At 42.1% G+C, this 13,991-nt stretch overlaps 1 protein-coding gene across 23 annotated transcripts in view; it reads left to right on the top strand.

Annotated features, from left to right (window-relative positions):
* Positions 1 to 13,991, top strand: part of LOC105423173 (uncharacterized) — a 57,325-nt gene that overhangs the window by 30,657 nt on the left and 12,677 nt on the right. For 16 of the 23 annotated variants that reach the window (XM_089082287.1, XM_089082281.1, XM_089082294.1 and 13 more), the window contains one exon: positions 5,149 to 9,268. The exons of 4 other annotated variants lie outside the window; for them this stretch is intronic. In XM_089082287.1, coding sequence (XP_088938413.1) covers positions 5,149 to 5,858 — 710 coding nt within the window. In that variant the 3' untranslated portion in view covers positions 5,859 to 9,268. Of the gene's footprint in view, positions 1 to 5,148; positions 9,269 to 9,462; positions 13,911 to 13,991 lie in introns of those variants that run through there. 3 more of the 23 variants (XM_089082296.1, XM_089082295.1, XM_089082293.1) reach the window with 2 other exon arrangements.

Below are 13,991 nucleotides of genomic sequence, written 5' to 3'. Positions count from 1 at the left end.
GCATAGAGAGAGAGGAAGAGAAAGGGGAAAAGAGAGAAGGAAAGCGGCATATTTTTGCAGCACCTTTTCTTTCCTTTCTTCTTTTTTTTTTTTTTTTTTTTTCTTACGAGTCTCGATGCTCCTTGTCAACAATCTTAAAATGCTCTCGCACTTCGGAAGGTGGTTTGCCCTTTTCGGCTCGGTGTTGGCTCTAAGCAATGTGTAGTTGATAGAGACGCATATCGAACCACCGCTTCTTCGGAGCACTACGTTCCACTTCTTCTGGATTACATTTTGAAATCATGGAGTCGAAACGGAGTTTTCGCCGTGATGGTAGATTGTTCGAATCGACTGTACGAGCTGTATAAAAGTTCTCCCTTTCGGCGACAGATTCCCTTCAAGTTGAAGGGAATCTAGAGAGAACTCAATGAACGACCGTCATCAGCTTCATTAATCTTGTCCCTTTTGTTCTCCAAGATTTCCCGTGCGAATACACGCGAATATTTTGCTGAAAATATATCCAAAATGTAGCGTCATAATGTAGAGACGTTATTGACATTAGCGCGCAACTTTTCCTCTTTCTCTCTTTTTTCCTCACGATCGCTGGTATGATGCGTTCGCCTTTTAACTCGCCACCGATACGAGGAGGAATTTCGGTTGCGTAATGCCCAAAAGTCACGGTGTGGCAGCAACGAAGCTGGGCATGCCGCCATCTATCGAGGTCGCGAATAAATGGCACGCGAAATTTTGTCAGCTTCTGCCGGGATGACATGAGTCTCTCACATTCACGCCGGTCTCTGTTTATTCGATACCGCAAGCGTACGGTCCTCTCTCTCTCTTCCTCTAATATACCGTTCCTCACCGTACTATCTTCTCCCGCCCCCTCTTACCCCATCCCGTCAGCCTCCGTCCGTCTCTTCCTCGCTGCCTCCGCACAGCTACACGATCGTGCTGATGTACAGTGGCTCTCATTTTTTTGCATCCACCCATAAATCTGCCCGTTCGTTCATCCCACTATATGTAACACGTGCGTCACGTGTGGTGCAAAGCGACCGATCCTTTTTTTTTTTTTTCTTTCGAAGATCCACGCCGGAAGTGGAGTTGCGAGTAAGTGTCGCTACGCATCTCCAACGCGGAAAATATCCGACATCGAAATTGATAAGGAGCATCCTATTGCGACCTATTGTTCTCAGTCATGCGTTATGACCGCGTGATTAATACTGATAATTGACGTTTGATGAAACGTCAATTACAGTAACGCGAACAGTTTATTACCTCAAAAATAGTAGAATTACGCGTGAAAGAGTCGTCGCCAAAAATTTAATTTTTATTCGACTATTTCGTTGATCGCGCTCGATACACGTTATCGAATAATTGAGTTATCGCCCGTTTTAATCCCCCTCGAACATTCATAGTCCAATGTATATGTAAACGCTTATAAGATTGATTGATAGATTTACGATTTGTTAATATCAACATGTCGAAAATTTCAGACATCATGTTCTCTCCTAAATCCCGACAGATTTTTATTAGAATTATTTACATCTTCGAGATTATGTGTTTTTCATAGTCAACATAGTAATCAAGAGAGAAAGAGAGAGAGAAAGAATTGTTGTCCTCTTTGAAAGGTACGTCTCGTGTTAATTAAGGTGGGAAGGGAGAACTTTCCAACTCTAAGCATGCTTCCGGTGTCCCTCACGGGTTTCTCGAGCCACGTGACCGTCGGGATGCCGCGTGCCGCGAGAGAGAGAGAGAGAGAGTCCAGATTGGGGAACCCCTGCCGCGGCATTAACGGTACGTATTCTCGGATGGACGCGCGGCGCCCGCCAAGGCCAAGCGAAAGTTTGTTCCGAACCAAATCCGACGAAATTTTTTTTATCTGTAGTACGTACTTATCGGGGACGCCCAGGTCTAGCTGCTTGTTTGCGCCCGCGCCATTATCGATGATGAACTTGAGGTAACCTCGAAAACTGCGCAGCAGTGTGGGCATCGGCGAGGTGATGGTGATGCGGAGGCGGAGGTTGCGACAAAGTCAGCGGAGGGAATTCAAGAGATGAGCAGTTAGAGAAATGGCGTGGCGGTCGGGACGAGAGGGAGAAGAGGGCGAAAGAGAGAAGAGAAAGACAGAATGTGAGAGAGGAAGGAGGCCAGGGGTACGACGATTGCACTCTCGCTCTATGTCGTTCGTCGCCGTAGCCCCGCGATTTTTTCGGATTCTCCAAACAAAGCTTTTCCTCTTTCCTCATAGGTCCGTCGATTAGGATGCCACATCGATCACAATAATCGCGATATAAAAGAGCGCCGTCATGCTGTAGTCGAGATATCGTAGGCGCGAAAGAGAAGAGACAGCTGATGATCGGCGATTATGATTATACATAGACTTTCCTTGATGTTATCGGTTCGGAATGTTATCTATTCGGATACCCGCGTTCTCCTTTATCTGAGATTCATGCGAGGATATATACACACACTGGAAATACAATGTGCAGGCGATACAATCTGTTTATACATTGCCGGGTTACGATGACCTTCTCCTCGCCGCTAATATCGCGGTATCTAGTCGAAAGTGAAGTAACCGAAACGACCGGAGAGAGAATAAACGATACGCGATATGAAGTCACTTTTAAATAGTGACATATCGACGTGACACCACCGCCGATATCTTCGCCGATACAAGGAATTGTACTTTCCTCGCTCCGCTAATATCTACCGAATATATAAATATTATCTCGCTTTTAACGATTCTATAAATTGTTGTATTGTTGGTTTTATCGTTAAAAAAATATTCCAATATCGCTATTACCCCGACTGTGACCTCCGGCTTGCGCGCTCCGGACGATCTCGCGTCCGCATTATTACCGAAATGATAGAACTTAATGAGACGGTTTACATAACCGAGAGCGCATCTTAAAATCGCACACTCCGCACAAATTCTCAAAATTGCCAGCACTCTTTTCTCTTCCTCCCCTTCGCGCAATCTGCCGGAGATTAGCGCGGAGGGGCGAGGCGAGTGAGAAGTGCAACTGGCTTATATCGCGGGCCGCTGCTGTTTGTGCTTGTTAGAGAAGCCAACGAGTGCTTCTCGCTAAGAATAGCGGTGCACAATCTACATGAGAAAACTTCTCGAGTCGCTTTGTGCGATGTCTCTTGCGCGTCGTAAAACATATGCCCTCTCCGTTGTCCGAACGAGTTTGGCTAGAGAGAATACGCGGGGCCCCGTCTTGTTACACCCTCTCCGACAATCCTCCCCGCGTTCCTTCGGGAGAGCGTAGAGAGAAAAGGGGGGAGGGGTTGCTTGTCTATCCGCATAATGCTTACCTATTGCGGAACGCCCATCCTTTCCGCCGCTGGGGGTACGGATATTGTGCGGAGCGCAGGAACGAGTTACCTCTCGTTTTATGATATTCCCAAACGCGCGTTTTATGCAGACCGAGAGACGACGAGAAGGAAAGAGGGAAAAAAAAACCAGACGTTCTAGACTAGGTGTTTGGGGAGATTCTCTTTTTCGAGACGTAGTTAGTACATCCACGGTTGGAGAAAGGAATTACGTCTCGTATCACGTATCACTTAAAAATGCACAACGGCGAACGGAGATCAGATCTACCCGCGTATCCAATCGCGCTCGGCGGCGAATGCCGCGTTTAGGTAAATTGCTAGATATTCGTTGGCACGCCCGAGGCTAATCTCACATTCTCTTCAATGGCATTGTGGATTTTCTCGATGTTCCGCGCGACGTTCCGTGGTCTGGACTCGTTTTATGGTGGAGCGGTGCGGCCTATCGATCGTAGTTTCGCTCTCTCTCTTTCTCTCTCCGCGCTTAGAGTCAACATCAGTCATAATACAGCGTAACGGCATACAGGGGTTATTAAGAATAATACACATCCTACGTATATATCTTCTTCTCGGTTGTATCGCGAGGAGGGACGCTTCGGGGTAAACGCGCGGGAGCCGGGAGGCGCGCGCGCGCGCGCACGCGGGATTGCGGCGGCAGAATCACGAGGGTCGCGAAACACGAGGAGGAAGGGCGAAGTAGAGAAGCGGAGGACTCCGACGTGGGGTAGCGTTGCCACGGGTAACCGGCTGGGTAAAATCCCGCAAAGAAGCATCCGCGAACTCGGCCGTGCTCCTGTCGACGACGATCGTTGTCGTCCCATCGACATCTGCTTCATTCGATAGATGTTACTTATGGCACCAAATGTGCCGACACGTCATCTCTCGATACACTTAACTCGATGTGTAGACCGATTTCACCGAGCGACTTACATGGATTAACCCTTACCTAAATTAATTGCAACAAACGTTTGAGAATTATTCTGATTTAATTCTAAATTTTTTTTATTTTCCTGTTATTGAAAATATGTACGAAAAAAAACGAAAAAAAAATCATTTATTCGAAATTTCCATATTAATCCTTAAGGCTATTTTTATGACAAAATTGTGAAATTAAAATAAATGATGGGTAAAAGCGTTCTGCCTTCGCCTGCGGGCGTTGATACGCAAATCAATGCATTACGATCGCATCAATATATTGCGTTGGATTTACTTTACAATTATTATCCATATCCGCTTGTGTAGCATTTTAATTCCATGATTTTACCAGCGGGTGTAAAAAATTACTGATTTCAAAATAACAATTTTAATAACGTTTTCTTTGCCGCTGTACATTGTAAATAAGATTTCAAACTTTGAAACATTAAATAAATTTGATAGGTTGAATTAGACACTGCTTTATCAGTTTTCCGAATTTGCACGTTTTTTTAGTTTGAATCTTTTGCAAGTCAATTGTGGCTCAAGTTTATTAACTCTCGCCGTCTCGCAGTGTTATAATAAGATGTCGCTCTCGTCTCGACTTTGCATTAAGAATACTGTTGAATATTGCCCATTTTAGTAAAAGCATTTAAATTCAACCTTGTCGAGAAACAACTTCGTCAAAAATCGTGTGTATCACGTTATGATGATAGAGAGAAAGAGATTGTGTGAAAGAAAGCGAAAAGGAGGGAGACGAGGGGGGGGGGGAGAGAGAGAGAGAGAGAGAGAGAGAGAGAGAGAGAGAGAGAGAGAGAGAGAGAAATACCCGTTTTGAATATTGATACTGAAAGTTACTCGTTATGGTACTAAATGATGTCGCGTGAATCCGGTTGGACTCAGCCCCCTCCTCTTTGGTTGCAGACCAGGAGGTCGCCGAGGAGGACGGGGGTTGGCAGTCCACTACCAACATCGAATACCAACGACAAATACAGGAATCGAACCAAAGTACAAACGCAAATCGGTACGGCGAGACGGCGGTGCAACCGCAGCACCAAGACCTACCGATAATCGATCTCTTAGACAACATTAATAATCAGATGGAGATGGTGATGAAATCGGAGCCCGTCTCGCCGCGGATGGACGAGCTCGACCTGGAGGAGTCCTGCCTCTTGTCGAATCATACGATCGAGGGGCACGCGGATCTCGACTCGGCACACGAACACCGCCACGATGGCCCGCAGGATAAACAGCAACAACAAACGTCCGGAAGATCCTCGAACAACGACGCGACGTCCTTCGACCTGCGCTGGCTGCGAAACGGCCTCTTTCAATCGAAGCCGTTGGCCTTCGACGCGTCGCACTCGTACCACGATCAGCCGGATCACAAATCCTCGAATCGCACTTACTGCAACTTCTGCCAGAAAACCTTCTCCCGCGCCTGGTCCCTGCAGAGGCACCTGGCCGACACGCATTTCTACGTGCCGCAGTCTCTATCCTGCGACCAGTGCGGCAGGAGTTACAAGTCCAGGAACAGTCTGGTTAGTCATAAGAGTCAGTATCACGCACGAAAGGATCGCAAGGAGCACGAGGTGAAGTGCGAGGTCAAGTATTCACCGGCGGTACCGATCTAGGATGAGCTTCTCCGTCGCGTCGTAAAACAGGACGAATAAAAGAACTAAGAATACAATGTGCGAAATACATCTGTGTGTGGTGATGTGTGTGTGTGTGTGTGTGTGTGTGTGTGTGTGTGTGTGTGTGTGTGTGTGTGTGTGTGTGTGTGGGTGGTGTGTGGGTGGTGTGTGGGGCGCGTGCGCATACGACGCAGACATTGGAGATTTCTACGAAGAGAGAGAGAACGAGATATTATAGTCTACCGGTTGTCAATAGAGGATATACCATTTCATATAAATGTGTTTCATTTAAGCACAAGTTACACTACCGCTAATGTAATTGTAATTATATCTCAGCAGTATTGGAGCGGAATGTTGCTAGTCGTTTTATTCCTCCGGCTGATTACCTCGATTGAAACCAAAGAGAGAAAAAAAAAACTATCGCTGATTTTCTACTCGTAAGCCGGTACTCCGGAAACGCAATATTATACAGCGTAGTTAGATATATAATTACTGATAGAACGGATTCACAACCGAACGAACTAAACCAATGTAATTTGTAGAGTTTGAATTTCGACACGCGAAAGCGATCCCCATGCTTATTCGTAATATCGTATTTCGCTTGGTAACGAAAATATGTCAGATATTTCGAGTTTATAGTATCGAAACCGTATTTATTAAAATTCTGCCGGCCCGAAATCCCGGACTTCTAATTTTTCTATTCACTCCGTCTTTCTTATGATGGCCATTAACGTACTTCGCGTACGTACAATAGTTCCGCTAGTCGTTTTCATCTAATGAGATCTTACAGAGGAGTTTGAATTGTTTTATCCATTTCTCGATATCGGATGTATTATAAAGTTAAAATCGTTATGAAAGTACTGGTTGACTATTTAATAGATCAGATTAGTTATTTAATCAAATGTTATTTAACGTTATGCAATCATCGGTTGTGTACAAAGACATTACAAAACGTTGTGTTTTCACAAAGCTCAGATTTAAACGAAATGTATAACTGCGTTCGTTTTGCTATAGATAAATATTGCATTGTTCCTGCACCCGTGAGATTGTATAATTAAATTGATATCATTATTATTATTAATACTGTAAGAAAAGCGACCTACTGTTATAACGCGGCGCATAATATCGTATATAAGCCATCGTGAATTAGCGCGGCTAAAGGAAATAAAGGAGATAATTAAAGGAATAATTAAAAGAAAAGAGAAAAAAAAACAAAAAAAAAAGACGACAAATAAAATGTTGTTTCTAATGAGCGAGCGCTATCTCTCACGGCCTAAATATCGCGCGAGAAGAAAGAACTTCTGTTGGTAGCTCTTTCGTTCAAGGCTACGAAAATGCCATTAATCATGGAATATAGAATACATTACGCTTCATTCGCATCACCTCATTAGAAACAGATATCGCATTTGTGTACACAGCTCGCACATATTTCCACATATTTCCATTCTCCCGCGCATATTCATTTATGTACATGTACATACACACACACATATATATATATATATATATATATATGTGTATAATATATATAAATATATATATATATGAGATATTACGCTCTATTTTGCTGTAAATAATATGCATCGACCAAAATATATATATAAATATATATGTATATATGTATATATATTTATATTTATATTTGGTGATCATGACACTAACTTCATCGCTCACGATCGTTCGCTGGAACTTTGGAACTGCTTGCACTGTGTTATCCTAATTACGCTCGAAAGAAGTAAATATTATACGAGCTGAGAGGTGCTGCAAATGGATCTCGTTAGAGAAACCTTCCGGAACAGACCATCGCGATTATCACCATTGTCATCGTATTCGATTGATGTTACACTTTGATTTTGTTTCGTAAAAATTAAAATTTTTGATTAATTTTGTAATTATACAGTTAATTGAGTAAAATAAAAAATATTTACATATGAAAGAAACGTATGAGATGTTACAGTAACATGTTAATCCAACATTTGATACTCCATATTAGTCTATTGAAAATCTATCTGAAAATGTCACTGAAATTTCGAGATATTAACTGTACATGAATTTATCAACATTTCGTACATTATCACTTCTTATTAAAATGTTTTGGCACTTTTGATGTTATTTCTGTGTAAAATTATTTTTTTTGTTGTACACATTATTTGACATTAATAACAAGTGCTACAGGAGTTAATACAATTTTATATAAATGAGAATATCTTTTACTTTACGTTTTGACATAGATCTGTCGCATGAAAATATACAAATCTAATGAAATAAACTGTGAGAAAAGAGAAATCAAGATATTATCTGTAGTATAAATGCAAATGCGGTAAACGAAAGCAGCGACAATAATTGAGACAGGAATGACGAACGCGATAATGATAATGCTGAGGAATATTGACGACAAAGACAAGGACAATGACGATACTCATCATAACGGCGGTTATAAACCGTTTATTTTACGACGTTATAAATGATAATGATCGGACTAATAGAAGGCTAGAATGTTACTACAACGATGATAATAATATTGATACTGATGAGGTTGAAGGTGAGGAGGTATCAATTATGACAATACTGGACATCAACTCTATGTATAAAAAAATAGCAAGATTGATGATTTTTTTCGAAGATGAGACGAAATAAAACGGCGAAAATAAAACGAATGATCGGAATGAAAATGGAGGAGGATTACGGCGACGATGACGTTAACAATCACAATAACGTTGACGACTAAGCGGCTATGAGAATAAGAGAGAGATCGAGGCGATGACAATGGTAACATGACTTTGACACCGACGATGAGGTTGACAATGACTATGACTTTGGCGATAATGCTCGTGATGAAAGGATTAACGATCGTGATGACGACTATGACAACGTAGTCGATTTTTACGAAGAAGACGACGGGATCATACGGAAATAAATCTTAAAAAAAAAAAAAAAAAAAAAAAAAAAGGAAAGAAAGTGAAAGAAAAAGGAGGAAAAAGAACGAGTGATATACGGTGACAATGGTTGCGTCCGGTGTACGTTAGAAGGTGTTCCCCTTCGTGATAATTGTTACGTCACGCAATGAGGCGCAGGCAGCAGTGGCAGCACCTATAAAGCATACATAACTTACGGTGGTTTTAAGAAATAACACGTAAACGAGTTTGGGCACGGCTTGTCGGGTGACGGTAGTACGACGTATGCTCGATTAATAAAGGCGCAAAATAAAGTACTAAGAGGCAAAATGAGAGCACACGGGCGCACGATATTTTCTCAGCTGCGAAAGTTGTGGTGGTGTGATTTTTAAATGTGATGGTGGTGTAGGAGCGTGAAATGGTGGTGTGCGATCGCGAGAGACGAGAGAGGCTGCGACTAGAAAAAAAACCTCCCTCGCTCCCTCTCCCCCCCCCCACAAAAAGAAAAAAAAGAAAGGACAAAGTAAAGGAGCACATTGGGGATGATGTCCTCTCTTTTCTCTCTCTCTCTTTCTCTTTCTGTCTATCTCAACCCTCCTCTGCCCCCGTCTAATGTCTACTTGTCCACCTGTCCGACGTCCGTGCGACGTTCCGTGCGCCAAAAACCCCTACAAAAGTAGTAACCCCTGTGTGTCTGGTTCTGCCGCCAGGTCTGTTGGCCGGCAGCGGCGCGAGCGATGAGTTTCGATGCGAGCCGTGCAACAAAAACCTGACCTCCCTAACGCGGTTGAAGCGGCATATACAGAACGTGCACACCAGGCCCAGCAAGGAACCGATCTGTAACATCTGCAAGCGGGTTTACTCCAGTCTAAACAGTCTGCGCAACCACAAGAGCATCTACCATCGGCAGCACAACAAAAGCGAGCAGCAGAGAAAGGAAGTAGCACAGGTCCGCGAATGGCAGAGAGATCAGAGAGAGCACACCGAGAGAAATTATTCTGCGCAGCAACAACAGCAACAACAGCAACAGCAGCAGCACCAGGCTCAACAACATCCACGAATGGGATGAGATTGCTCGCCGTTTGTTCCCCTCGCTTTCTCTCTCTCTCCCTCTGTCATCATGAGTTTCTTAGTGACGAGGATGTACCGGATGTTCACGCGACATAGACGTATGTTGTCGTTTTCGATACGATCGATTAAGATCCGATCCGATCCGAAATTTTTGGGATCGCCGCCGATCGAAACGCACGCACGATCTCTCCTTGTATGACGGAGTATGTAAGTCGACGGATTTTCGAAACGCAGAAATCTCGGTTCTTCGTTTGCTATACCGTGTCCAAACACTGGCGAGAAGGACAGGCGAAAAGTGCGAAAGTGCGAAAGAAAGTCGATCGATCGTACACGATTGTTTTGCGACTTGATGTGACTTAGCGTAAACGTCGACGGCTCATCACAGTAGTGTGGAGGAATTACGAAAAACGAGTTATTGAATCTCTCGAGTCGATGACGCGTCAACATGAGGCGAATTTATTTTTTATTTCGGTTTGCGAACGCAGGTCGGATCGTACGAATATATCCCTCCGAGGGGTGTAAAATAATCGTGACGTAATCAGTCATCTGTCGTATGCGCAATATGTCTCCGTTTGTGACGATCGGTGATGAAACTGCAGGTCGGACGAGCGACGTCTTTCGAAGCTTAAACTGCGTTAGTCGGAAAGTTGAGTCAAGTATTGCCGCCCAGTCGAGTAGACGAGCGACAATCCACGCAAAGCTGCATTAATATTTTTTATGAGAAATAAGGTCTATCTGCATCTGTAAATAGCGTTGCGATATGGGCGAAAGATCGGATCGAAGGTCCGTGTGTATTAAGAATTTGAGCGATTACTTATGTGATAAATATAACTCCTTCGATTTTCGATAATGGGCCACGCGATTTGTTGTTATTTTTATATATTATTTATGTGACGAGCACACACGGTAATCACAGACAAGTTCTGTTTTCTGTTTATCGCCCCTACGTGGCGGTACTAGGAAAGGCTGCGGTACAAAAACGGGATAATAAAATATTATTTAATGTATCTAATTTATTCGTAATACGCTCTCCACATTCCTACAGACAAGGCAATTGGATAAAATAGCCACTCATTTTTCCTTCATTCCTCCTTTTAATTTTTCTCTTTAATTTTTCCTTCTTTCCCGATATTAGTGTATTTGTCCTTTCCCACGTCCTACATCTCTCTGATAGATTTTCCTTTGCTGTGATGTAGCAATAAGATTTCGTTTTCAGGGATTTGAGATATATTTACATCACGACACACGCGTTATCAGTTTATTTAGTATTATCAATTTATTTAGCGCTATTTGCAGAATTGATAAGTCTTCCGCGATATTTATACGGAAAATTAATGTTTTCATATTTTTATGTCGTTTTTAATTATAAAATTCTATGATTAAATCGAAAACGTAATATAAATATATTATATGAGTCTCATTAATTCTTTTTATAAAATTCTGTTTGCGCCCATCACATCATTTGAACGAGATTTACTCATTTAGAAATTAATTTTACCTTTGGACATTTTTATTTGAGTCTGTCGTCAAAAACGAATTAACGTTGATATTTTAAAGTGCAAGCACTGGGAGAAGCATCCATGAATTATAAGTATTGTTATTCAACATAGTTTCTCAGAACTGTTCCACGTTTCGACGCTTTATTTTGTGCATGTATCAGCATTTACACAGTGTTTCTGTCCTCTTATTAATTACAGTTTTGAAGCGATGTGTTTCTTATTATTTTAGATTGATCAAACACTTGCGTTCAAGAGAGACATTATTGAAAAAAATGTTGAGCAAAATTGTCGAAGCTGTTCACAAGTAAACAAGACGTGCATTAAAAGATTACAATCGCTAAAAATAAAACGGTACATGCACGTTTATCGACACACACACACACACACACACACACACACACACACACACACACACATACACTGAACACATGCGTGTGCACGCGCAAGAGTGCGCGTGCGCGCGTATGTACGTGCTAATGTATTCTGGCTTATTCGTCGCGTTTTTTTTTTTTCTTTTGGAGGGCGGGGGGGAAGGGATAGGGAAGGCACGTTCGTTCCTGAACATATCGTCCTTTCTCTTATCTATAAAAGAAAAATAAGATATTTTTATAATCGATTGTTATCATTATGTATCTCTCCTATTTGATGTGTGTAGTAGTTGTTATCGCCATTAACATTTTTCTCTATCGGCAAGTTTTCATATTATTGTTGCTGCTGCTATTGTCACTCCTGCTACTATTGCCTCTACTATTACACTCTCTCTACTGTGACCGTTTACTATTATTTTATATATATATATTTATATATTAGTTATCGTTACCGTCGTCGCCTCTACTGTTGACACCACAGATACTACTCCTTTTCCATCGAAAGTCAGTTAATATGCCGGAAGAAAGTGGCACATTTACTTTTACAGCTCGGAGAAAGGTATGTGCGGACATTTCGTTGCTTGTTAAGCTCGCTTGGAATCTCTTTCTCTCTCATCGGGCGTTATTTCCGTTTTTTATTCGATAACTCATAAGTGCATACATTACGATAAATGAACGCACTGAAGTATAACTTATTGTCTTATCAGTTATTTCTGAATTTTTTTCCTAGCCCTAAGCGCAATATTCGATTTGTCGGATAAATATAAAGCAAGAGTCAAATGTCGATGTTATATTGATCATTGATTAACGAGTCGTTTATAATACCTTCACGTTCACGTCATTCAATATTTTAATTCATGATCACAATAAAACAATGACGGCGACGGTCTTTGTCTGAATTTTCGCTCTCGGATTTTTCGTTGCCATGAAATTCTTGCTAACACTTGCGTCTCTAACGTAAACTAGAAATACAGTAAATGTATTCATAAGTGAAAATACGAAACAAATGTGATATAGGTTGACCACAAAGTAACGCGCGTAAAATGCAGTAAAATGAGCATTTTCTCTTTTTCTTTTTTTTTTTTTTTGTTTTCTGGTCACGGTATGAGAAATCCGCGAGAATCGCACTTCCGACGGTCTACGATCATCGCGCTTATTATGCATGACCAATGACAAACCAGAGCTCCGAGCCACATTTTATACCTCTCTGCGACTAAGATGCAGCAGAAAGGAAGTACTCGAGCAACGTACGTGGCTCGTAGGAAACACTCCAACAGGCTGTCAGTAAGAGTATCGGTGGATATTCAGTAACGACTTCCTTCGATACCACTGCCGATCTGTTCTCGATCGATTCCGGTTTCTTTCTCGAATCCATTTCCCCCTCGAATCCATCCCGAGCCATCCCTCCCGATCGACCCGCCCGAAGTTTGACCGTAAGCGAGAACCTCGCGCCTTTGGCCCCTAACACCTCGGCATATCTCACCCTATCTCTAGCCCTAATCATGCAAGAATACTTAGCAGCGTATCGTAACTAATCTTGTCCAGTGATATTAATAGCAGTCGTATCTTTGTTCTTGTTTGTTCCCGGTCCCGCTCGCTCGGCTATACGTTTGGCTCTGGTTCGTCATTGTTCTGTGTGTACCTACCCGCTACCTTCACGAACACGGACTTGCGCTGGGGGTCCATCCACACACGTGGCTCTCCGTGTGCCTCCTACACCACAAATATTGGTTCGTAATGGAAATATTTCTTTTTAATTGGGTGTCGATGCATATGTAACGGACTATGGTACTTGATTTCATTCTTTCTCTCTCTCTCTCTCTCTCTCTCTCTCTCTCTCTCTCTCTATCTTTTTGTTCTCTTTTTTTTTTAATCTCTTTGCATATTTCACGTTTTCTCCCTCTTTTACATTCGTTCATATCTGCATTTATGTATATCTGTCTGTATATCTCTGTTTTACATTTTATATTTCTATCTACTCTTGTGCATCTATATCTTTGTCTTTTCTCTCTTTCTCTCTCTCTCTCTCTCTCTCTCTCTCTCTCTTTCTATTTCTTCGTACACACATTTAAAATCTACTTTTCATCGCATTGTTTATCGACTTCTCTTTTATTCTATCTGCTATATTTATCAACTTACACATGCAACTTCTCCCTCTCTGTCTCGCTTTGCTTGCCTACTGTTTTATTAAAAAAAAAAAAAAAAAAAAAAAAAAAAAAATGATCAACTCTATGTCGCCACTGCGTCTCTCTTTCTCTTACGTTTGCATCTCTTCGGTGGCGTTTCCGTTGAATCGGGGGA

Source organism: Pogonomyrmex barbatus, unplaced genomic scaffold, assembly GCF_055798465.1.
Source record: "Pogonomyrmex barbatus isolate J1 unplaced genomic scaffold, ASM5579846v1 scaffold6, whole genome shotgun sequence".
In the NCBI taxonomy this organism is placed as follows: Eukaryota; Metazoa; Arthropoda; class Insecta; order Hymenoptera; family Formicidae; genus Pogonomyrmex; species Pogonomyrmex barbatus.
Note: the sequence above shows the minus strand (reverse complement) of the source record. Positions and strands in the feature narration are given on the sequence as shown.